The sequence below is a fragment of the Coccinella septempunctata genome, chromosome 9 (assembly GCF_907165205.1).
Source record: "Coccinella septempunctata chromosome 9, icCocSept1.1, whole genome shotgun sequence".
Lineage (NCBI taxonomy): Eukaryota > Metazoa > Arthropoda > Insecta > Coleoptera > Coccinellidae > Coccinella > Coccinella septempunctata.
In genome coordinates, this window is record NC_058197.1 from 17,167,817 (window position 1) to 17,190,892 (window position 23,076).

Here is a 23,076-nt window from a genome sequence, read left to right on the forward strand (position 1 = left end):
GATTATTATTTTCTGAATTTTAAATTATCACGAAATATCCTCTAGAAACATTGATATGTCAATATGATTGTCTGTTGAATTATGAAGAAAACGATTGAAACTCTTACGAATCGAAGCCATTCCAACCTTCTAACCTCACAAAAATTGTGGACGACAAAAAACGCGTCATTACAAGTGAAATTCCTCACTCAAAGAATTTAATGCTAATTCAATGTACGTATATTAACTAAAAGTACAATAATATTCCTAATTATATGATTTATATGTTTTATTTATGTACACAACACCTGTTAATCCTCAACAATTCTATTTTGATATCTATCTGACAGCGGGTTGGAGTGGCCTATTTATCGATATTATTCATAAATGGATGACTTATTCTTTATTCTAATGAAAAAATTGAATTACGAAAACACTTTTAACCAAGGATTATTTGCTTTCAATTTGACAATCAAAACACGAGACCAGCTGATTCTGTTCGACTGAATCTTCAATCTGATTGGCCATTCAACATTCCTGCGATCTGATTGGCTCCCTCGCAACTAGAAGACAAGTGGGAAATTGGCTCGAGGCAAAGCATTGCGAAGGTCGCCCCACCATTGACGTAGACTCGGGAACTAAATTCGAGGAGTGAAATCTCTTGTTCCTCTTTGATAAAATAGTGGTTGGCAACTAATTCGGAGACGCCGAATATTGGTTTATAACTTGTAATAAATTAAGATCTTATAATCAATATAAATCAAAAATCAGATTATTTGCGGTTGAACAAGTAATTATTGATGTATTAATTTTCTATGCATGACCTTCCACTGTCAATCAATCTGCGACCTGCGACACTTCAGATTTCGCTGACAGTTCTTTATTGATAAATTTCTGCTTCCTCCCACTCAATAATATTTTCAGGCTTCAGGGGTTCTGGAGCATCTTATTCTTGATATCAACGCTTAATACCCTCGGAATTAACAATGGCTCTAAAAGCACAAGTGGGTCAGAAGATAATGAATGAAGTGATAAAACAAAAGGCAACCAAAAAGGGTAATCAACCACCGGGTCATGGGGTTGAATGGAGGGTTCTTATCGTAGATCAACTGGCAATGAGAATGGTATCTGCATGTTGTAAGATGCACGATTTATCAGCTGAAGGAATTACTCTCGTGGAAGATATCAACAAGAAACGAGAACCGTTGACAACGATGGAAGGTGTTTATCTCATAACTCCATCGCAAAAGTCTGTTAATGCTCTTATGAGAGATTACGAAGGCCCGAGGCTCATGTACAAAGCGGCCCATGTTTACTTCACAGAAGTTTGCCCGGAGGAACTGTTCAATGAGCTGTGCAAATCTGCTGCTGCGAAAAAGATCAAAACGTTGAAAGAAATCAATATTGCCTTCCTACCGTACGAATCACAAGTGTTCTCCTTAGATTCACCAGATACCTTTCAATGCAGGTAACATTTTCAGTATTTCCGACTATTGAAGGAATTATTGAAATATTTGGTCATTTTAGTTATGATCCGACATTTGCTGCTGCTCGTAATGCCAACATGGAAAGAATGGCGGAGCAAATAGCCACCCTTTGTGCTACCTTGGGCGAATATCCTTCAGTTCGCTATCGAGCCGACTGGGAAAGGAATGTTGAGCTGGCTCAGTTGATCCAACAAAAATTGGATGCGTATAAAGCCGATGAGCCTACGATGGGGGAAGGTCCGGAGAAGGCCAGATCGCAGTTGCTTATTTTAGATAGGGGTTTCGACTGTATATCGCCACTTTTGCATGAATTAACCTTCCAAGTAAGCCAAGGGCTTTGAAATTTCTGCATGAAACAACTAATCTGTTGGAGCTCTTCCATTATGATTACAACGCTTTCTTTCAGGCCATGGCATACGATCTCCTTCCCATCGAAAACGACGTGTACAAATACGAGGCCTCTGCCGGCGTTCAGAAAGAGGTCCTGCTCGACGAGAACGACGAGCTGTGGGTCGAGCTACGCCATCAGCACATCGCAGTCGTATCGCAGAACGTCACTAAGAACCTGAAGAAATTCACCGACTCTAAACGTATGACGGCCAGCGATAAACAGTCGATGAAGGATCTTTCGCAGATGATCAAAAAGATGCCTCAGTACCAGAAGGAGCTGTCCAAGTACGCCACTCACTTGCACCTCGCCGAGGACTGCATGAAGGCCTATCAGACCTACGTCGATAAACTCTGCAAGGTCGAGCAGGATCTGGCCATGGGGACTGACGCTGAAGGTATGTCCGATAGATCCTATCCTCAGTTCAGGCATTATAGGGTAATATTTCTCTGAAGGTTGTCAATACTTATAATCCGTTCAAAATTGAATGACATCTGTCAGCTGTCAGCATTTCCATCTATGGTCTTCAGGTTTTGAGGTTAGAATCCATTCAAAAATGTCAGATGTCAGTGATCTATGATTGTTGCATATGTTCTATGGTCAACCACAATATTTTCTGCAGGTGAAAAAATCAAGGATCACATGCGCAACATCGTCCCCATCCTGCTGGATCCCAAGATCGACAACGAGTACGACAAGATGAGGATCATCGCGCTGTACGCGATGACCAAGAACGGCATAACGGAGGAGAACCTGTCCAAACTGGCGACGCACGCGCAGATCAAGGACAAGCAGACCATAGCCAATCTCCAGCTCCTGGGCGTGAACGTCCTGAGCGACGTGGGCGTCAGGAAGCCCAAACAGTACACGGTGCCGCGCAAGGAGAGGATCACCGAACAGACGTATCAGATGTCCAGGTGGACGCCCGTCATCAAGGACATCATGGAGGATTGCATCGAGGACAAGCTGGACCACAAGCATTTCCCGTTTTTGGCCGGCAGGGCGCAGACCACCGGTTACCACGCGCCCAGCAGCGCCCGATACGGACAGTGGCACAAAGACAGAGGTAGGAGTTTACATATTTGTCCTTTATTGTTTTTTGAATGGGTGAAACTAATTTTATTCCAGATATTTGTGAGTGCAAGGTTCAGGGTTTGGTGATTAACATTATACTGTAATTTTCTAGGTCAACAGACTGTCAAGAACGTCCCACGACTCATAGTATTCATAGTTGGCGGGATGAGTTTCTCAGAGGTTCGATGCGCATACGAAGTGACAGCCGCTGTCAAAAATTGGGAGGTTATCATCGGCTCCTCCCATGTCCTGACGCCGGAGGGCTTCCTCAGCGACCTGGCCACTTTGACCGGGTAGAAAACAAGTAAGAAAAACGTTACATTCACCCTCGATACAAATTGACCGAATTGTTTGTCTCCGAGTATATTCCAGGCATATCTGACCAAAGAGGAGTTACCATTTATCGTTGTTGAAATTTATGTAACTGATAATTAACCGTATCCTTGGATATTCCCGGTGTAACCCGACTAATTGTTAGAGTGTACTAAATTCCTCTTTACACTATACCTGTTATATATTCCTTGTTTGTTCTTTTATTCAAAGTATATTTTATTCGCACTTATCTATGAAAATGAGCATTTTCAACTTCCAGGAATTTTTCTTTGGCAAATATTAAAAGTGTAGCTACCTTTTCAGGAAGTTTTTAGTATCTAGTCATGCTTTTAATAAACAGCTGAAGGGATGGATTGTATCGAATAGCTTCTTCCGGATCTTTTTCTTCGCCCAAAGACTTGAATGGCCTAAGTATTTTAATTTGAACGGTTTCGCTCGAGGTAGTTTCTTTGAGAATTTTGAAATTTCTTCTCCGTTGAACGTCGCTGTGATTTTCCTTGTATACTGTCGGTTATTTCATTTTTCTTCGGTAGATTCGGGGTTTCAGAATGACGAATACATTCCAGTATTTTTATTTAGTATTGTACATAAGTATCGTTTTAGTGAACTTCTATGATTATTCGGAATTTGGAATTTTTCCTAGTCGACCACGTTTCAACTGGATTTTTATGGGGATTTTCTGGATATATCTGTCAATTAAAAGGAACTGAATTGGAATTTAACGTGGGGGACTCGTTCGTACTGTTAGAAAGAAGAACACTTGTTCACTTTGCCTGTCTGTTGAAAAATATATTTCTTCACTTGATTTTTCTCAACATTGGAATGAAATGTTGAGCAATCGTATCAGATGTCGATATAACGTTAGTGATTGTAGTCGGTGTTTTTATGAGGACTTTCTGAAGTTACAATCCATTTATGTGTGTTCATAATTATTCGATGCTTTCTACTATTATTTAATGATTTAGAGCTTTAATTAATGTTGCTGGATATATATATGATAAATTATTAAGCTGATGTAGATTAAAGAGTAGTCGATATTTAAGTGGTGCAAGTTTCTTTAGCCTTGCATTCCATCGTCCTTCCCAGTCCAGTTCCTAAAAAAAAACGCCTACTTTGTTCAAAAACTATTTAATTCCTTTCGTAACGTCCCTTCCTTCCTTAATTCGTTCATTATGGATGAACAAACACTGAATTATTTCCGTTTATGTACCTAATCACAAAATTTACATAAAAATACATATCTATATGATTCTGTACATATTTACATTTTCTCAAAGTCCAGTTCGATTATCCTATTTTTGAAGCGATATAAATTGGTAACTAATTAACTATACAATCTATATATTTACACTTATAATATGTAATTCATTTCAATATCCTACATATATAAACATACAAATTAAATAAATTAAACGGATAGGCTCAACACAAACTGAACTACAAAGGGTTTTAATGAAATATCGTTCATTGAAACTCTTTGTAGGTATGATTTAGTATACATGGGTTCAATGCATGAAAAAATCGATTTTTCATCAATTCGAATTGTGCATCAGATCGAATCGATAGCAAAAACAATCGTAAATTTTTTTTTCTAATTTTGACATATAAAGTGACACTTTATTTCATTTTTTAATTGATTTTGTTTCAGAGATTGGGAGTGAAAGCCCTAAAAAGTTTCAGGAAATTTTTTTAAACTCATTGACGTTTAGAAACGTTTTACTTCTCGTAACTAGTTCCGAAAAGTAAAATATTTCGCAACTGATGATGAAACGCTACTTGTTTCATAGCAACGGAGCGAAAAATTGAAAAATTTCCTTCACTGGACGATTTTAAGGGAATCTCTGTGAGAAGCTTTCAAAGACGCTTCTAGTACTTTTAATTTGGATTCATAGCAACATCCTATTCAAAATTAGAAAAAAAAAAATTGTGTGAAGCACTATTTTTCGTAATATGTTCATTACGAAAAATAATGCCTTTCCAACTGGTTACACAAATAACAATTAAAGCTGTTTTTCTTATGTTACAATATTCCGGGACAGAGTTGTTTGCAATTTGGCCAGTTTAACATTCTTCAAAATCGAAAGAAACAAATTCTCCATTCGGTAGTACAAAAAAAAAAGAAATACAATAGGAAGAATCGAAACATAGATATATATCGCTCTATATAGACAAAGAATAAAGAATATGTCGAAAAAAACAAACAAAACCTTATTGCGAAGTGATCTTAGCTTAAAAATAAATAACGTGTTGTGCTCCATATACAGGGTGAGTACCACAATCCCTAATACCAACCGTAGAAGGGCTGGCCGAAGTTTTTAGCGTGATTTTGAGCCTGATAACTCATCGCGCTGTTGTGGATGGCGTTCTGTCCAAAGCTGGGGAAAACGGGCTGACATAGAGACGTCGGCGTGACCAGAGACTGGTCCACGGGACTGGAGGTCCTTTTGATTTGGTTGGGAGGCATCATCCACTGGTTGGCCAGTAGCTGAGGGTTGGAGGGTTCCGAATAGGGGGTTGGAGGCATCTCGTTGGTACTACCTGGAAGAAAATCGAGGTTAAGCAAACGTCAATTGGCTATTCTACCTAAATATCACAAGATGAAGAGGTATGAGACTTGTGATGATCTCCAAATCTACACTTACTTGCGCTGTTGGTTCCTAAGATGGGCAGACTCCCGTTGGTGATGGGCATGTTGGGTATATAACCGTCGTGGTGACTGTTGGGGCTGGACGATTGTCCTATGTTGTTGCCGTTGCTGTCCTTGCATCCTCCCATGCCTGAGGTGAAGTGGGCGGAAGAGGGCGCGTCCGGTGACGGGTTGGAGGAAACGCAGGTGGTTTGTGCGGTCGTTATGTTCATGCTCTGCGATATGGGTAGGAGATGGTGGGAGGGGTAGATGGGGGAGGAGGAATAGGGGTTCTGGAGGTTCATGGGCGGGTTCTGCATGGGTAGATTCGGCGACGTGGAATGGCCGTGGCTGGGGTAGAGGTCGGACACTGTAACCAGAAAAAAATGGCGGATAGAGTGGTGTCTATGGATGGACGAATGGTTGTGCCCTAGCCGGACACTATCTCTTCAGTCTTAAGTGCCTTTACGGTAAGCTTTTTGGCAGAAAGAATCTCACCTAATGGTCGAATAGTATCTACCTAATTGATTCCTTGGTTAGGTTAGTTCTAAGTAACTCTGCGTAAACCCAATATGTCTTAAAAAGGCCAGCTATGACTAGAAATTCTATGGAATTCTTCGAAACAGCGTTTGATTTTATTGTTTGTTTGTTTTATTGAAATAAGACTACATCGTGATCATCGTATAGGCTATGAATAATTTTTTAGGCGACCTAATTCAATTATTCATCGGAATATCAATGCTGAACGAATCTGTGATGATGACGGATTGAAGGAGTAAGAAAAAAATGTGGATACGACTAGTATAATAGCAGAATTGTCGAGTTGGATTTCTTCGAAATGGAATCAAGGTTGGTGTAATCAAGAGTATATCTTTTTTGTTCTTGTTATATAATATAATAATGACATTCGAGATAGTCCATTGAGCGAAATGAATGCAAATTTGACGCGATATGGTTGGTGATTTGAATAAATGGGACGGTTTTTATTTCATCTGCCCGATATTTTAAGTTATACAAAGTCAATTATCGATTTTATAGGTAGTTAGATGCAGTCATTGCATAAGGACCGCAGTGGTCACTTTTTACCCATGAATAAGAAGAATTTATAACGCAAAGTGCTAACTATTAATCCTGAAGACTTTTTTATTCAGAAATAATAATTGAATCGCTCTGCTTCAAGAAAAAAATGACGTGCTTTGCGGTATTCATTTCAATGATAGGTTTTCTTATCGTATTTTCTCTCTTCTTTCAAAATGTTTCGAAAATCAACTCAGAATCAATGTTAATTTGATCAAATGACGCCAACATTCAAAGGTTTTTTCAACAAAAACAGGTATCAAAGATCAGAGAAGTCACGAACAAGCGTAGGGAATCCCAGAGAAGTTGAAAACATCTAAACACAACCATATACCGGTCCCTCATCAGTACAGTGTAGTGTTCTCCATTTCCACATAAAAACAGGTATGGTATTGCATGTCTTTTTGAACTCTGATTGCGAATAAGTTCAATAATCTGAAGAAATTGTTGACCAATTGAACAATTTTAGAAACAGATCTGACATTTTGAAATATTCATGATCACGTTCATCTTCAACTTATGGATCACGTGTTGCCTGATCATCTGGCGTCTAGAGAGTCGAAGATTTCATTTCTTCGTAAACTTTTCATTGAAATATATCTGCTATTCAAGAAAGATTGATTTCGTACGTCGCAAAGCGAAAGAATGGAACAAAATGCCAATCTTGAGAATGATTCAATAGAAAGCTTTGGTATTGGGGAGGCAGATGTCGCTTAGATTTATTTCTCTTGCGACGGGAAGAAGATTTCTAGTTTTTGTCACCATTTAGGGGAAGTAGCTTGGGCGCACGAAAGCCAGGTGTCGCATCGGTTCATTTAGCAATACAATTCGAGTATTGGCTTCCAATATAATATTGGAAGTGAGTCTGAGACGAATGGAGAGAGTTTTTAAGGTTTCTTATCTAGTGAAATAGTCCACAAAAGAAATTTTTTATCGGAACTCGTGTAGAACTCAAATTTTCACTCAAAACACGACACACATCAACCAAAACACATCTAACTTACCGTAAAGGGCGCGCATTGGGCCTTCAACGAAATGCACTAACAAGATAAAAAAATGATTATCCCACCGCTGTCTAAATGGTGAAACATGAACGTGCTATTTTGTATACTCACTCTGACTGGAGGCGTTTCCGTTTGAGAAGCTCCCTTCGGTCATCCCTTGTCCCAGGGAGTTGTAAGGGGTGGCTGGGGCTGGATAGGGCGCTCCAAGGACTCCTATGGAGGGGTAAGATGAAGAGGAGGAAGCCAGTTGCTTCCTGAGCCTCGCCCTTCTGTTGCTGAACCAAACCTGAAAAGGAGGAAGCTTTGATGGTCTGTGGTTCATCTATAAAGTGTTATGAGGGTATTTGAACGACGTTATGTTAATGGTGTGCCAGATAATACAGGGAAATCCTACCAGCAGAAATCTGGACGTCCGTACCTGTATTCTCGCCTCCGTGAGTTTGGTCCTCTGGGCCAGCTCCTCCCTGGTGTAGATGTCGGGATACTGGGTCCTCTCGAAGGCCTTCTCCAGCTCGTCCAGCTGGTGGGCGGTGAAGGTGGTCCTGGAACGCCTCTGCTTCCGCTTCAGAGGTATGCCGGGCTCGCTATCGCAGTCCGATCCTGCGTCGTTATCCGAAGATTTGTCTGAAAATAAGGGATGGTTCAGATAAGATGTCGAGGACGATCTATAGGGGTTATATCTGGCGATATGGGTGGCCAAGCGGCTGCTTCATGGCTTTTACAGGGATGTGGAAACTTTAGGAGGATGTCTAAGGAGACCTAAGTGATTCTGATGTATCATTGAGTTGATATTGAGGGGCTGTTGGAATGCCTTCTGTAATTGGGATATTGGCATTTTGGTGCTATAGGGTACAGGGCGTTAAGACCGAACGGTTATGCCGAGATGGATGAAATTCTCAGATTTATTACTAGAAGAGTTGCTCTTTCAGATTATGTATCACATTTAGATCAATGATGATTTTTCTAGAATATACGACTCGAAAGTTGACAAGTTCAACTGCATGGACATGGACTTGTCAAAGTTGAGCAGGGTTTAAAAGTAAAGTCTGCTTGAACTTGTACTGCCACCAGATTCTCAGTATCGCTAGAACGTTCATCAGGCTAGAAGGACCAAGTTTTCTCTCGATACCCTATCAGAGCGACATATTTCACTCTGCGTAGTCGGTAAATAACCAGATCAACCCCTCCCTGGCTGTCTGCGTTGGTGTTTGAAGTTGACGAACGATTTGTAAATATTAAAAAAAATGACTTTTTCCTCATTCGGACAGGGTATCACCTACTGGCGAGAAAAGTAACCCCAGTATCGCGTATCACCGCGTGAAAGAAGTTCCCCATGTCGGTGCGGCCTGTAACATTGAGCGGGCCGAAGATTTATGGTGGCCCCTTTCAGCGTCGGTGCGTTTGTTACAGCAGGTGGTCTTTCACCTTGGCAAATTAAACATCAACAAGTCGGTAATCTCATCGCCATTCGCAGGGCGAGAACGCTGAGATTGCATCATTAAAGTCGGATTTGTGGGATGATGGAAAGCGGGTGATTAAGTGCGGGGGGTAGAAGCGGCAACGTCGCGGCGACGTTGTCGCTCCTACGACTTTTTCCCGATTCGGAATTCAACGTTTGCCGCAATTGAATTCAACGAACAGAACCGGAATACACGTCAGTTGTTTCCGCGCGGTATTAATATCCGAAACAATCCATCATATTCCCGGTAACGTCGTTAATTATTTCAGCCATCTTCGCCTGTGTGAACAACGTTCAATTTTCGACGTAATGACCAGAGCCGTGTTTCCGTCGATGCGGAAATTGATACCCGGTGTTATTCATCAGAGATATCGAAATTAATGACTTTTCAGCTAAAGCGGCCTTCACACCATCCTATTTCCGTCTATACGTACTGCTATGATGCGGCCCCACATTTTTTGGAACTTTTCGAAGGTCAACTTTCGACCAGAAAAATCATCGTAGATCTAAATGTGGGACGTATTCTGAAAGAGCAACTCTTCTAGTAATAAATCTGAGAATTTCATCCATATCGGCGCAAACGTTCGGTCTTGAGGAAGTTTTAATTTAACCCATCTTTTTGAAAATTTTTAAAGGTCAACTCCTAAAGCTTCGCGATCATAGATATCATAAATGATTGTTTGATGTTGACAACTTGTGTCGAGGGTAAACCAAAATATAAAGTCCAAGTTTATTACCAAACTACGTTTAATTTTCAATGAAAAAAAATATATCCCTGATTTCTCTCGACAGGAAAAACCTGTTACAGAGATGTTTGCTCTATGACAGGGCAAATTTTTCATTCGGTGTCTCAAAATGTGAATTGCGCAAATGTCATGCTAGTCTATGTTCATCATAAATCGTATTATATCGAGAAGAACATAGATTATTAATCTATGGAGAAGAACCTGATTTGTGTGTGTGATAGTTACCTAGATAAGTCGTGTGAATTTACGTGAGTTTTTGAATTTTCACTTATATAATTCAACAGATTCGAGCGTTCAATATCAATGTGCATCTAATTATCTTTACTTTAAATTTCCAAGAAATCATCGCAGAACTTTCTTTCATTCCTTCGTAACCTGAACGTTTTATTTCAAAATTTTTTCTGTTGGTTTTTGATGTATAATTTCCTAGGATGAATAATGCCTACTTATATGTGAAGATACCTAATTATTATTATTATTTATTTGTCCAGAGTTTAGGAATACTCAATATTTCTACAATAGTTTTCAACACAGAGTGATGAGTAATCGAACACAGAATCCATATACCTAATTAGTCATACTATATAATTTGTCTTAAAATTGAAATCTAAAATTCATTCCCTACTACTTAGTGCCCGAAGAAAAATTTGGTCACAAATATTCATAAAAACTGTATAAGTAAAGTTCAATTTTATTTGAAAATGATAACTTCATCTGTGCCAAGAAGACATAGCATAGATGAGGCAGTATCTTCTTGATCTGTGCTACAAATCTTACATAGACATAGAGACTATATGTCTCTATGTATATGTTATAAGATCTGTGTTCTTGCCGAAGAATCCATCATAGACATAGAGACATAGACTCTATGTCTATGGAACTTATCATATTTTTAGTTCGATGATCCCATAGACATAGAGTCTCTATGTCTATGGATGATCCTCTCTGAATTCCATAGACAAACGAAGTAACCTTTCTTTTCGCTGTCACTTTTATTTGTGAGTGCTTTGGTGAATTCGAAATACCTAGATAGTTTTTAATCGGGAATTTCTCGATTTGATCGTGTAAAGTTTGTAATCAACAGGTGAGCTACTTATTAATCCTATCGAATATTAATCTCACTCATAGTGATATAGGTACTGAAACTAAACTAATTTACTTTTACCAACATGGATTTAGTACAAGTGGTTTTCGTTGAACAATGAAAATTCGAATTTTTTCATTCGATATGAGTTAGTAGTAGTATTTTTCTCCTGTGTTGTGGGTACGTTCGAACATTTTCAAATCGCCACTGTATTAAATCCAATCCAACCGGGAATAATATTATGAAATTCCAGCGATAATAACCGTTCCGACCGATGAAAAAACTACTTAACCAGGTATAACAATAATGATTATTTTACGTAGACCGCGGCTCCATAATATCCAGAGGCGTTCTGGTGGGCGGTCACAATGAAATTACCGTAATTTCGTTCTTTTCTATCCGCGTTGTTCCACAAGACCGACTTCCAATCGATATCGCATTCAAAATGGTACTTTCCCGGTTATACGGAGGCCATTTTGTTCGCGTATCGACGGCCATTTCGTCGTCGAGACAGGGGCGGTTCGTCGAGGGGCATATGGGGGATTTACAATAGAAATTGGTGATACTTCATCAGAAAATGAGAAGTGGCGTAAGGGAAGAAGTAATATTACACCCTTCGATCGTGTCGGGGTGAAAAATATTCAGTTTTGGGATGAATTTCTCCCAGATCAAGATTGGGCGTATACAGGGCGAGTCTTTGACACGTATAAATGAAGAAATGGCATAGGAAAAAAGTGTTTCTTTCGACCTCAAGTATCTACTACATATTAAAATATACGTACAAGTCGAAGACCGTTTTGGAAACGGTCAAACCCGTCCCATATCCAATCAGCACATCAAAGGCGGCTGGTCGTTTTTTCTTCTCGAAAACAACCTCGACCGATATCGCACGAAGTTAACGAGAAAAGGAAAGACAAAACCGATGGGCGTGTTCCGGTTGCGGCCCCCGGTCACCTTAGCTAGCCGCAAAAAGGGCACAATTTGTTATGTCATCCGATATCTATTAAGCCGGGAGCTTTGTGAGGTGCCGCACTCAACACCCGATACGTCTTCCCGGCCTCTTCGTTATTTTGACCCAGTGATGGGTTTCACGGTCGATATGTTACGAAAAATCGTCGATGTTCTTCGGGAGTTTCGCAGTTTTGTTCGTACGACCCGATTCCGCCCCAGTTTCGAGTTTTAAACGCGAAAAATGGCGATTTCTGTTGGCCGCCGATGTCCCCCGATTTAAGTACGTTGGAAAATTTTCTCTGGAATTATGTGGGGACGCTTGCAATGCTTTCATTTATTTTCAATTATTTCGGACGAAGAATGGTGAAAACTGTAGCCTCCTACGATTCTTCGTTTTTGAGTTATAAGCAAAAAATGAGATTATGACGAATACGAAAAGTTCTCATAATCTTTGAAGTCTTTGAAGTTACAGTTCTGAAACTTTAACCTTCTTCACTTACTTTTTTACGTAGAATCTACTGACTAGCCCAAAATATTCTTTCATTTCGAATCATTAGGCGAACTTTCTATTTTTAAAATGGAAACTTTTACTATTTGTAAGTTTTGAATTGAAAAAATAGCCTTTGGCCAGTAGATTCTACGTATAAAAGTGCTTGAGAAGGTTCAAGTTTCAGATCTGTAACTTCAAGGACAAAAAAGTTATGGGAACTTTTCGAAATCGTCAAAATCTAATTTTCTGCTAAAAACTCAAAAACGAAAAATCGTAGGAGGCTCTACAGTACGAAAATGGAAGAAATTATGGAAATTTCGAGTATGTTATAGATCAATAATGTACAGGGGTTAAGCCTTTGACTCGTACAAATATTTTAACAGTAGATTATTGAGGTCTAAAGAAACACTTTTTTCCTATACCATTTTTTTCGATTCGGCCCTGATAAAAAGATAAAGACTTTTTAGGTTTCCATAATGAGCTGTGCCAACCCTGGAAAAACAAAATTCCCTACAGAATATCTTGCAAAATCTGTGACACTACACATCTGTGGATCTTTTAAACAGAGTTGATCCAGTCAAAGTACCAAACTTTTCAAATTCCACAGAAACTTTTTAATTTTTGAACATCAAATTGCTCGAAAACGGCCCATTATACGAGAAACTGTGAAGAATACTTTTATTTTATAAAATGTTCAATAAATATTCATTAAATAGCGTCCAACTTAGTTTCAAGAGTTGGATTCTTTGAATTTTTGGTATTTTTATGGTACGTAATGGTCGTTATGAAAAAACTGGGAGACGTGGATGATATTTTGTTATCGAAAAAGATTCATCGAATAAATGAAAAACTATATTCCGAAATTCATTTCATTCGGTAAAACCGTTTGTGAAATAGAACTTAAAATAAGTCAAAGACCCACCGTGTATATCATTCTGGTTTCTAAGAAAACAAATAGAAATTGCCTTTCAGGTGCCACCTTTAGAGGCCTATAGAAAGGGCTGTTGAAAAAAATATATGAAATGCTCAGATTATTTATTGAAAAGGAATCACCCCTTAACTTTTTGCCAATTAATCATTTACACCCTCATATTTTCATTTCTGCTTTTGGTGTCCAATTAACCGAGGGACAAATAGACTATACCCGTGGGTATTAGATAACTAATAAATCAAGACTGATAAAACTTTTTTAATTTTTTATATTTTCCAACAATTCGAAGAACATCGTTGCTCAAAAACCCTCAGTATCGAAACGCCTCCCCTTCATCGATAAGGTAAACACAAAATGGAAGCCTCCTATCCCCTTCGTCTATAGGTAAGAAAACAAACCACCCCTAGCGGGTCCGAAAGGGTATAATCAATTGATTCCCACGCAACCCCCGTTCTATCGCGTATAGGTGCAACAATACAGATAGGTAGCGCGTCTAATCCGCCATTATAATCGGCCGACCGTAGGGTGCCCCTCGTCTAACGTCAAAAACGGTGGGGGCCCCCACGTTCTAACCAAACCAGGCCCGACATAATGCGAGGAAACAATCCATTTACGTCGTACTGTGGATAATTTGTAATTAATCCGATAATCAGCCAATTTTTGACGAAATTGGGATGTAATTTCCGGTCTGTACGCCGTAACGAAGCGTTTTCCTTGAAAAATTTCATTATTATAGGTACCCCCGACCTGAGGGAGTGGATGAAATGCGCGCAGAAGATATCGGTTCCAATAAGCGACCCTTGGGGCACCCCGTCGATACGGCGAGCCCGGCAAATACTCGGAAATGAGTCGAAAGCCTTGAGAAATTCGAAATTTTCGAAGTTGGCTGTTTTTTTTTTTGGTCACTCACCGTCGGATTCCACCCCTCGTCCTCTCAACAGTCTGGAGATGGCCGATATGCTCGGCGCGGTGCTCCTGTCGCAGATACCCTCCTTGACCAGCCTCTCCCTGATTTCCCAGCTGAAAATCGACGGGTTTTCCCTCTTGTATTGCTCTATTCGATTTTCCACCTCCGGCGTCGCCACCCTCGGCTTCGAACCCCCGATGACGCCCGGCCTTATGGAACCGGTTTCCTGCAAGAAGAAGAAGAACGGAAAATAGAGCGAGGCTGAAATCTCGAAAGGCTTTTAAAAACCAATAAATGAAATAAAAAAGTCGATATGATTAAAGAAAGACGATACGTATTTAAAAAAGTCACACCATACGAGTTTCAGGAAAAAAAAAGACTAAATAGCGTCGATATAATAGAAAAATCAATAAAATAAAAAAGTCAATATGATTAAAGAAAGATGATACATATTTAAAAAAGTCACACCTTACGAGTTTCCGAAAAAAGAAGACTGTTCGTGAATCTTAATCAATATATAACTAAATAGCGTCGAAATAATAAAGAAATCAATAAAATAAAAAAGTCAATGTCAATAAATTAAGACAATATGTATTTAAAAAAGTAACACCTTACGAGTTTCCGAAAAAAGAAGACTGTTCGTGAATCTTAGTCAATATATAACTAAATAGCGTCGAAATAATAAAGAAATCAATAAAATAAAAAAGTCAGTGTCATTAAATTGAGATAATATGTATTTAAAAAAGTCGCACCTTCTGAGTTTCCGAAAAAAAAGAGTGTTCGTGAATATTAGAAAGTATATCAGCTTTTCTCATAATTGGAAAGTCAATATGGTTTTAAAAAGTCAATATAAATTAAAAAACCCAATATGTATTATTCATAAAATCTACAGTGTGAATCCCTGACTCGGACAAATATTTGAACAGTAGATTCTTGAAGTCAAAAGAAACACTTTTTCCCTTCACCATTTTTTCCGAATCGGCTCGGTTTAAAAAATACAGGCTGTTGAAAAACCATATAATTTATTATTTTTTCCCACAAACTTTATCGAATGAAATGAATATAGTTTTTTATTTATGTGATGGATTTTTTTCCAACGCAAGATATCACCCACGTCTTACACTTTTCTCATTATGACCATTACGTACCATAAAAATACCAAAAATTCAAAGAACCCAACTCTTGGAAGCTATATAATGAATATTGTAAAGTTTTGAAGTATTTTTCATATTTTGTCGTATAGTGTGCCATTTTCGAATAATTTGATGTTAAAAAATTGGAAAAGTATCTGTGAAATTTGACAACTCTGTTTAAAAGATTCGCAGATGTGTAGCGTCACTGATTTAGCTAGTTATATCCCGTGAGCAATTTCATATACGGCCTTACCATTAAACACGAGTGATGTGAAAACATTCTGATGTTGAAGTTCTGATTTTATTTTGAAAAAACAATGAAAAAAATTCCGTGCAGCCTCTCAGTTTTAACTCAGAACGTTCGGAGCGAGTAAGAATGGAATAAACCCCGAAATGATTTCTCTAAATGACTTGAGAAAAAAAAATGTGGAACCTATTTGTGATCTCAAACGACACCGATGTCTAACACTTTCTGAAAAGTTAAGTGCGAAGTTTTATTATCGAATATTTCGGGAATCGACCGTCTCGTAGGGATGCGAAAAGGAAACTACCGAAAATTCGAATAGCGTGCAGTTTATCCGGATCGACATCCTTGGGATTTTTTCTCCGATCGCCACGTTCCCACAGGAAAAACAAAAATTCGATTTCCACATCTCCGAAAATACACTTTTCATTATAACCGGCTCTCCTCGATCTAAATCATACGACGCAATAAGTAAATGAGATATTTGAAGGCTCGTGTGCCTTCAATATGGATGCAGACGATTGGTCATACGAAAAATCGATTGTGACGGTTTCGCACGTGGAAATTGACACGCGAAAATTCGATTTTTCGTACGGGTTAGCTAGCCAAGTTCCGATACGCTCTGTGTGGTTCGGCGTTGGGTCATTGCCGAGTTTTTCATCTCCTAAAATACGCACAGTTAATCTAAACCAACTCTATTCCATTCAGAACAGAAAGAGACTCAATATTTAGTCGTAGGCGTCATGGTTTCTCTCCCAAGATGACCCCTTCAATCATTCCTTCGAGAAAACGCACAATTTCTGTGATATCTGGAATAGGACGGTCCTTGAACTGACCCCTGAGGAACCCCAATTTATCAATTGTCCCAAGTTCGACGCTTCTGATCGAAGGAGAATCTTTACTTGGGGTACGTGGTGCGTTCCACCATCGGATATGTAAATTACGATCCCTACCTCGAAGGACCATAAACGCGCGGGCAATGGGTCGTTTACGGGCCGTTAAGAATCGTATCGAATGTCGCGGCCGCCTCGTCTCTCCGCGATCTGCTGCCCTTCTATATTCCAGGAAGGTAGTAACGAGTTAATGGACATATGCGACGTAGAACACGAAAACTATTGTCGCGACATCTATACGGAAACCGATCGGGCGCGACGTTCCGTATCAACACCTGCCGATAATTTCGAGAGCGTGTCACGCCCCGCGATTGGAAGCCCGTTTCTAATTTCTCGCGATCGACTCTCACCTGGGGTTTTATGTTCATTTTCACGTCGGATGCGAATACGTTGGATTTTTTTCCATGTTGGACGAACGACGCGTCCGGGGTTCGCCAGCAGCTGGATCCTTTGGTTTTGTTTATAGTTTTGGTGAGGGGGTTACATTCCGCTGCGACTTTAAGGTCTGTTGTGTCTCAGCTTTCTCCAAAACTGCGCCATCTTCAGGTCGTCCTTCAGCTATACAGAGTTCCAAAGAACTCCAGTATCTGAGAGGGCTTCAAGTCATCAAGACAACAAGTCCATCTACAGCTAGTCCTCCAGATCCAGAGTTCCAAAGAACTCCAGTATCTGAGAAGGCTTCAAGACATCAAGACATTCCTTGCGCAAGCTTGCAATGGCGAGGCTTTCTGTCACCAGGTAAACTGGAGTCTTCTTCTCTTTCCCACAGATTCTACACTCGCCAGTTTCTGATGAGCCATTCTCATCATATGCTTCTTAAGACGACAATGTCCTGTGGGGAAGCCAGTGAAGAGATGTAACTAACGCAACCACACCTTGAAGTAAGAGAGAACAACACCTATCCTTATTTTTCGAACGTAGGCTTCTCCATTCTGACAATACTCCACCACCAAGAGGAAAAATGTTATGCTTCTTCCCCATCTCCCTTGCAGATCATCTGCAGGCACAGTCAGGTGTCCTGGTATCCAAATGGAGCATATTCTTTAGCTTGTGGCTATCTTTTACCGTCTGCTGGGAGAAGCAGAGTTAGCCAGAGCTTCAAGAGAAGGACAGACAGAATCCAAAAAAGCAGAAATGATAACACTCGTTCCTACCATAGACGTTTGATTATTATTTGAACCAGTCGTTGTGGCTCGATTAGCCTTTCACGAACTGAGACCAAGTAGATCTTTCGTTCTCTACTCTACTCATCCATAGGAACCCAAGGAGGTCGTCAATGACGTTGATAAAACCGACAACATCTTTAGGAGCCTTGGATGTTACCTCGTGAATTTCCAGGACAGGTTTCCCCATAGGAATGGTTCTTAGGTCATCCAGCTCTGGACACTTGCATACCATGTGTTCAGATGTTTTTGCTTCTGATCCACAGAGCCTACAAGTCTCATCTGCTGACTCTATCATATGGTACAAATGATATTTGTACCTACAGTGCCTTGTCAGCAGTCCCACCATCACGAAGCTCAGCTCGTGACAGCTTTAGCAGTTTTCTGGTGTAGTTCGGTGAAATCATCACGAATTTCTTTGACTGAGTAAGTCCAGGAATGTTTCTCCAGAGGGTTATTCTATTGTTCAACCCCCATTGTTAGACCTCTGCCTTATATTGGTATTTTCCAAGCCCTCAGAAAGGCTCAGGTCCAATAGGTGTTAACCTTGATGCTCTTTTTGCAAGTTCATCTGCTTTTTCATTTCCTTCAACATCACAATGTCCTGGTACCCATAGTAGAGTCACTTTATTGCCTCTGGCCCGTTGCTTTATGGTATTAAGACACTCCCATGTCAGCAGAGATTCCTGGTAGTGTAATTCCAGGGACCTCAGCGTGGCCTGGCTGTCCGTGGTGATCCTCCTTTGAGGATCATTTTAAGACACTCCTGAGCGCATGCGTAAACAGCCAGTGTCTCGGTCTGTAAAATAGAGGGTTCACTTCACAAGGCTTTGAAGATCCTCAATTTTGGTCCATATACGCCAATTCCAGTGCCCTTCTCTGCTTTTAACCCATCAGTAAACCATGTGGATGAATTTAAGTCCATACGATTTACGAAACTTAACTTTATCTTACTCAGATCCAAATACGTTCTGGACCTTGAAGTTTCAAAATCCCGAAGAAAGTTTTTGGAGTGGTCATTTCATGAGAGATTCTTCCTTGTCCAGACTTATGGGTGCATTTTCCTAAACCAAAGAAAGGCATTTGTGCTCTCTTTCTGTCGAGTGTGTTGGCTTCTTCGTTTACATCGATTCCAGAGTGGCCAGGAACCCCAGACTTGAGAGAACTTGTTGTTTTCTTCGTCCCATGTCAGCCATGTACAGGATGATTTCATCTGAGCCTTCCATATCCTATGATATTACACCAGTTGATTTTTTCTGCGTTTTTATGTGGGGAAAAGGTTGGGAGAGAATCGATGACGGTTTTGGACGCTAAGTAAATACCAGATTTCTTCTCGAAACAGTGAGGAACTTTTCTGAATCTCCCCTATATCAAAAAGGCTTCTACGACATGAGCTAATGCGGAAAGTGCATAAAGGCAATAATAACGACGGGTCTAGCTGTGTGGTCCAGCAATAACATAAAACGATTTCAATGCACGTGCGCTATCCGACAAACGAAACTAAAAAATCAAACTAGGGAATTGTGCATCAGTTTCACGCCATTGTTGGTCGAATCCAAGGTTTATTATGGGTGTTGCGAAGGAATATACATCTTGAACTTCCTTCCTGAATTAATTGCAAGAAGAAGCCTGCGTCCTCTAAGCGAAAAGTTTTGACATATTTGATGTTTTTCAATCTTACCTGATACCTATTGAGTATTTTGCTGACGCAACCGTGGGAGACCCTGAGCTGCCTGGATATCACACAGGGTCTAACCCCCGCAGCAGCCAGTTCGACGATCTTCAGCCTGATATGATTCGGAAGGGGCCTACCGTTGATGAAGACGCCCCCAAGTTGATTCACTCTTCCCTGACCTGGAAAATAAAAAATAATCGGTTGTGGAGGCTATAAAAAATTGCGCAAGGGTTTGGGAGGGAAGATTTTCCCTTATATAGTCGTTGTTGAAGAAAAATTAGATCTGGATATAGTACAATTTTAACGCTAATATAGTTTCTACATCAGTTGGCCTGTAAAGGTGGATTTTTCTACAAGGTTGAATCACATGAAGAATTAGTTCGTTAAGCAGAACAAATAGAAGAAATCCGTCCAAAAATTACCAAATATCTGGGTTAATTGTCTACTTTAGGTTTTAGGTCAGTAAATGTGACTATGACAGCGTATTTTTTAATAGCCCAACTTTCTCTCCAGCTTAGCCCTCTCCTTTATGCACCGAGTGTACGGAGTTACCCTCAAACCCACATTTTTGGCGGCCATAAAACCATCCCGACTTTCAACCATTAGTGGAACACCTATGATTTACGACTACCAATAAAATGAACGCGGCCTAAATCAGGTCGATTTAGGCCCTCGATTTTTTTTCACTTTTATGACAGAACGATCATAACCCCTGGCGCAGTTATGTAATTTCGAACGTTTTTTTGCTCCAATTTTATGGCGTTTGTGCGTTTGACACTTGTATCTTCGGGGGTCGGGTTTTTCCAAGAGGAAAAAGCGCAGAAATGATTGTTATTCTTTCTATTTCATGTATTTTTTATCGTTCTTATCCAATACTTTTTCTCATTTGGTCTTGACTCGTATACAGATATTTTAGCAGTAGATTCTTGAGGTCAGAAGAAACACCTTTATTTCTTTAGCATTTTTTTTTCAAATCAACTGGGTTTCAAAGATACAGGCTGTTGAAAAACCTCAAAAAACGATTTTATCGAATGAAATGAATTTCTAAATATAGTTTTTCATTTATTTGATGAATCTTTTTCGAACACAAGATATCACCCACGTCTTCCAGTTTTCTCATTAAGACTATTACGTACCATAAAATTAACAAAAATTCGAAGAACCATACTCTTGAAACTGAGTTGGACGCTATTTAATGAATACATATGTAATTGAACGTTTTGTAAAATAAAAGTATTCTTATTATTTTATCGTTTAATGATCCGTTTTCGTGTAATTTGATGGTAAAAAATAAAAAACATCTTTGAAATTTGAAAAATAGGGTAATTTGGCTGAAAACGACACTGTTTAAAAGATCCACAGATGTGTGGTGTTACAATTCTGAAGGTTATTTTGTTTTTCCAGGGGTGTCACAGCTCATACATATATATCTCTTTATCAGGGCCGAATCGGAAAAAATGGTATAGGACAAAAGTGTTTGTTTTGACTTCAGGAATCTACTGTTAAAATATTTCTACGAGTCAAAGACTCATCCTGTAGTAAGTGAACTAACTAGTAAGGATAGTGAACCAAAGACGCCTGGTAGGATCCGTCGGCACAAGAAGTCTGTGAAAAGTATCATATTTGAGGGTTTCTCCAACGAAAGAATCTGGGCGATGAAAAATCCACACATGACGAGTAAATCCGGACGTATCGCGGTCCTCGCGGCCCTAACGACGTCCCGATTTAAACCTGCTGTACCTACCGAAACCAGCTCGCTCACCTTGGAAAGGGTATCCAGAGAAACAAGGCCTGTGCATCAACCCGAAGTTTCCGGTCACTGTCATTTCGAGAAGTGGCGGTACGCGCGAGTGCAACCGTACATCAAAAGTCCGACGGACACTCGGGTAACACAAGGGTTAACTACGGATGAAATGTGTGGGTATAACTCGAAAACACTTGACGCGTCGGACGCGCGAACTACTGTACGTCGTTTAAGGCACTGACTCGACGTGCCGGTTCGGGCTTGCGGAGATCGAGCGTGGCCACGCCCACGGACACGCCCACCAGGCTAAGCGGTTATAGGTTAGGTTTCGCTCGGTACCCTACCCCGTAATTGCGTTTTTATCGCCCGTCGGGTCTATTGTTCGCGTTACTGGGATGCGTGGGTGTTGATTTGTCATTATAGCCGCTTCGGATGATTACGCCGTTTATGTTTGTTGTGAAATGGATGGCGAATCGTCGGTGGGGTTACCGTTGACATCAACCCCGTCACGGGAATGGGTTCGATTTGCGTATCTATGTTCCCGTGGATAATTTCGGCATACTATGGAATGTTGATGAATTCTCAACACGATGTTCATCAGATATAAGTGATGAAAAGTCGAGATTATTCATCGGAACATAGAATTTTATTGTTTTCTGTGGTTTTCGGAAGTCACAGAATAATCAAACCGTTGGAAATGGCTTTTCTCCCTTATTTCATGTTTTTCTTTGATAATTCTGAAGGTTTTCATTTGAAGTATAGAGTTTGTTTAAGCAACTCACCTTTTTTCACGCAGAAGCGACTGAAACAATGAAAAATATAGGTTTTGATTCGAAAATCTTCAGATTTGTCCAACTTGATGATCTTTTCATGAATACTGAGGCCATTTTAGGTACAAAATAAAAAATAAATAAAAAACCGTTTGTGAGATATAACTAAAATTAACATTTTTCATGGTTTTTGAACAGCCTGTATCTTTCAAACCAAGCCGATTTGGAAAAAATGGTATAGGAAAAAAGTGTTTCTTCTGGCCTAAAGAATCTACTGTTAAAATATTTGTACAAGTCAAAGACTCAACCTGTACAGGGTGGTAAATTCACCTAGTAGTAGGATATAATGCAACAGGAACACCACCAAAGTTGTTTTGATTGCCTGCTCTCTACATTATAATGTCTGTTCGATTTCATTTTTGTCGGTTTTCTATAGTTTCTAAAAAAAATAAAAAATTTCTCTTCAGCTGCCATCTTTATGAGTTTGTATCTAATCAGACTCAAACAAAAAAAAATTATATGAAAAACCCATACTATTTTCGACAAGCAATCATCCCTTAAATGTTTTCAACAACTCTTCATTTTCATTTGCACCCTGTATAATGAATAATTTCATTCTAATTCTCTCAAAACCTGACATTTTAGAGAATATTAGTCAATATTAGACACTGACATATGAAATTTGGGATGTGTTTGTTTCTGAATGAACCAAAATTTTGGTGACAACAGAATTTACTAATTCTACCAGTGGCGGAGATGACCGTGGGGAAATAAACAAATAAATGACCTGAGTTGGACTTTCAACATGAAATTAATTAAAACACGATTCTGAAGCAAAACAAAATCAAATTTACCGACACAGAGTACAGTTAATTAAAAAATCAAGTAATTAATACCGAATGAAAAATCTATGGACGG

At 39.6% G+C, this 23,076-nt stretch overlaps 2 protein-coding genes across 4 annotated transcripts; one reads left to right on the plus strand and one right to left on the minus strand.

Moving 5' to 3' along the window:
• Window positions 1–827: 827 nt before the first annotated feature.
• On the plus strand, window positions 828–4,303 carry LOC123319891 (protein ROP). The gene is made up of 5 exons (XM_044906946.1): window positions 828–1,447; window positions 1,507–1,789; window positions 1,873–2,251; window positions 2,477–2,920; window positions 3,041–4,303. The coding sequence occupies exons 1-5, from the start codon at window positions 966–968 to the stop codon at window positions 3,223–3,225; spliced, it is 1,773 nt and encodes a 590-aa protein (XP_044762881.1). The 5' UTR covers window positions 828–965; the 3' UTR covers window positions 3,226–4,303.
• A 729-nt stretch (window positions 4,304–5,032) lies between these two features.
• Window positions 5,033–21,622, minus strand: LOC123319900 (protein gooseberry-like). Of its 3 annotated transcripts, none has more exons than XM_044906963.1 (8): window positions 21,407–21,622; window positions 19,651–19,823; window positions 14,540–14,762; window positions 8,387–8,592; window positions 8,080–8,254; window positions 7,969–8,004; window positions 5,904–6,257; window positions 5,033–5,799 (listed from the first exon to the last, which is right to left on the minus strand). In XM_044906963.1, exons 1-8 carry the CDS (start codon window positions 21,468–21,470, stop codon window positions 5,543–5,545), a joined length of 1,488 nt encoding a protein of 495 aa, XP_044762898.1. In that variant the 5' UTR covers window positions 21,471–21,622; the 3' UTR covers window positions 5,033–5,542. The 3 variants fall into 3 exon arrangements, with proteins under 3 accessions (XP_044762898.1, XP_044762897.1, XP_044762899.1); XM_044906962.1 differs by having other exon boundaries at window positions 21,389–21,622; XM_044906964.1 differs by lacking the exon at window positions 7,969–8,004 and having other exon boundaries at window positions 21,389–21,622.
• Window positions 21,623–23,076: the final 1,454 nt, after the last annotated feature.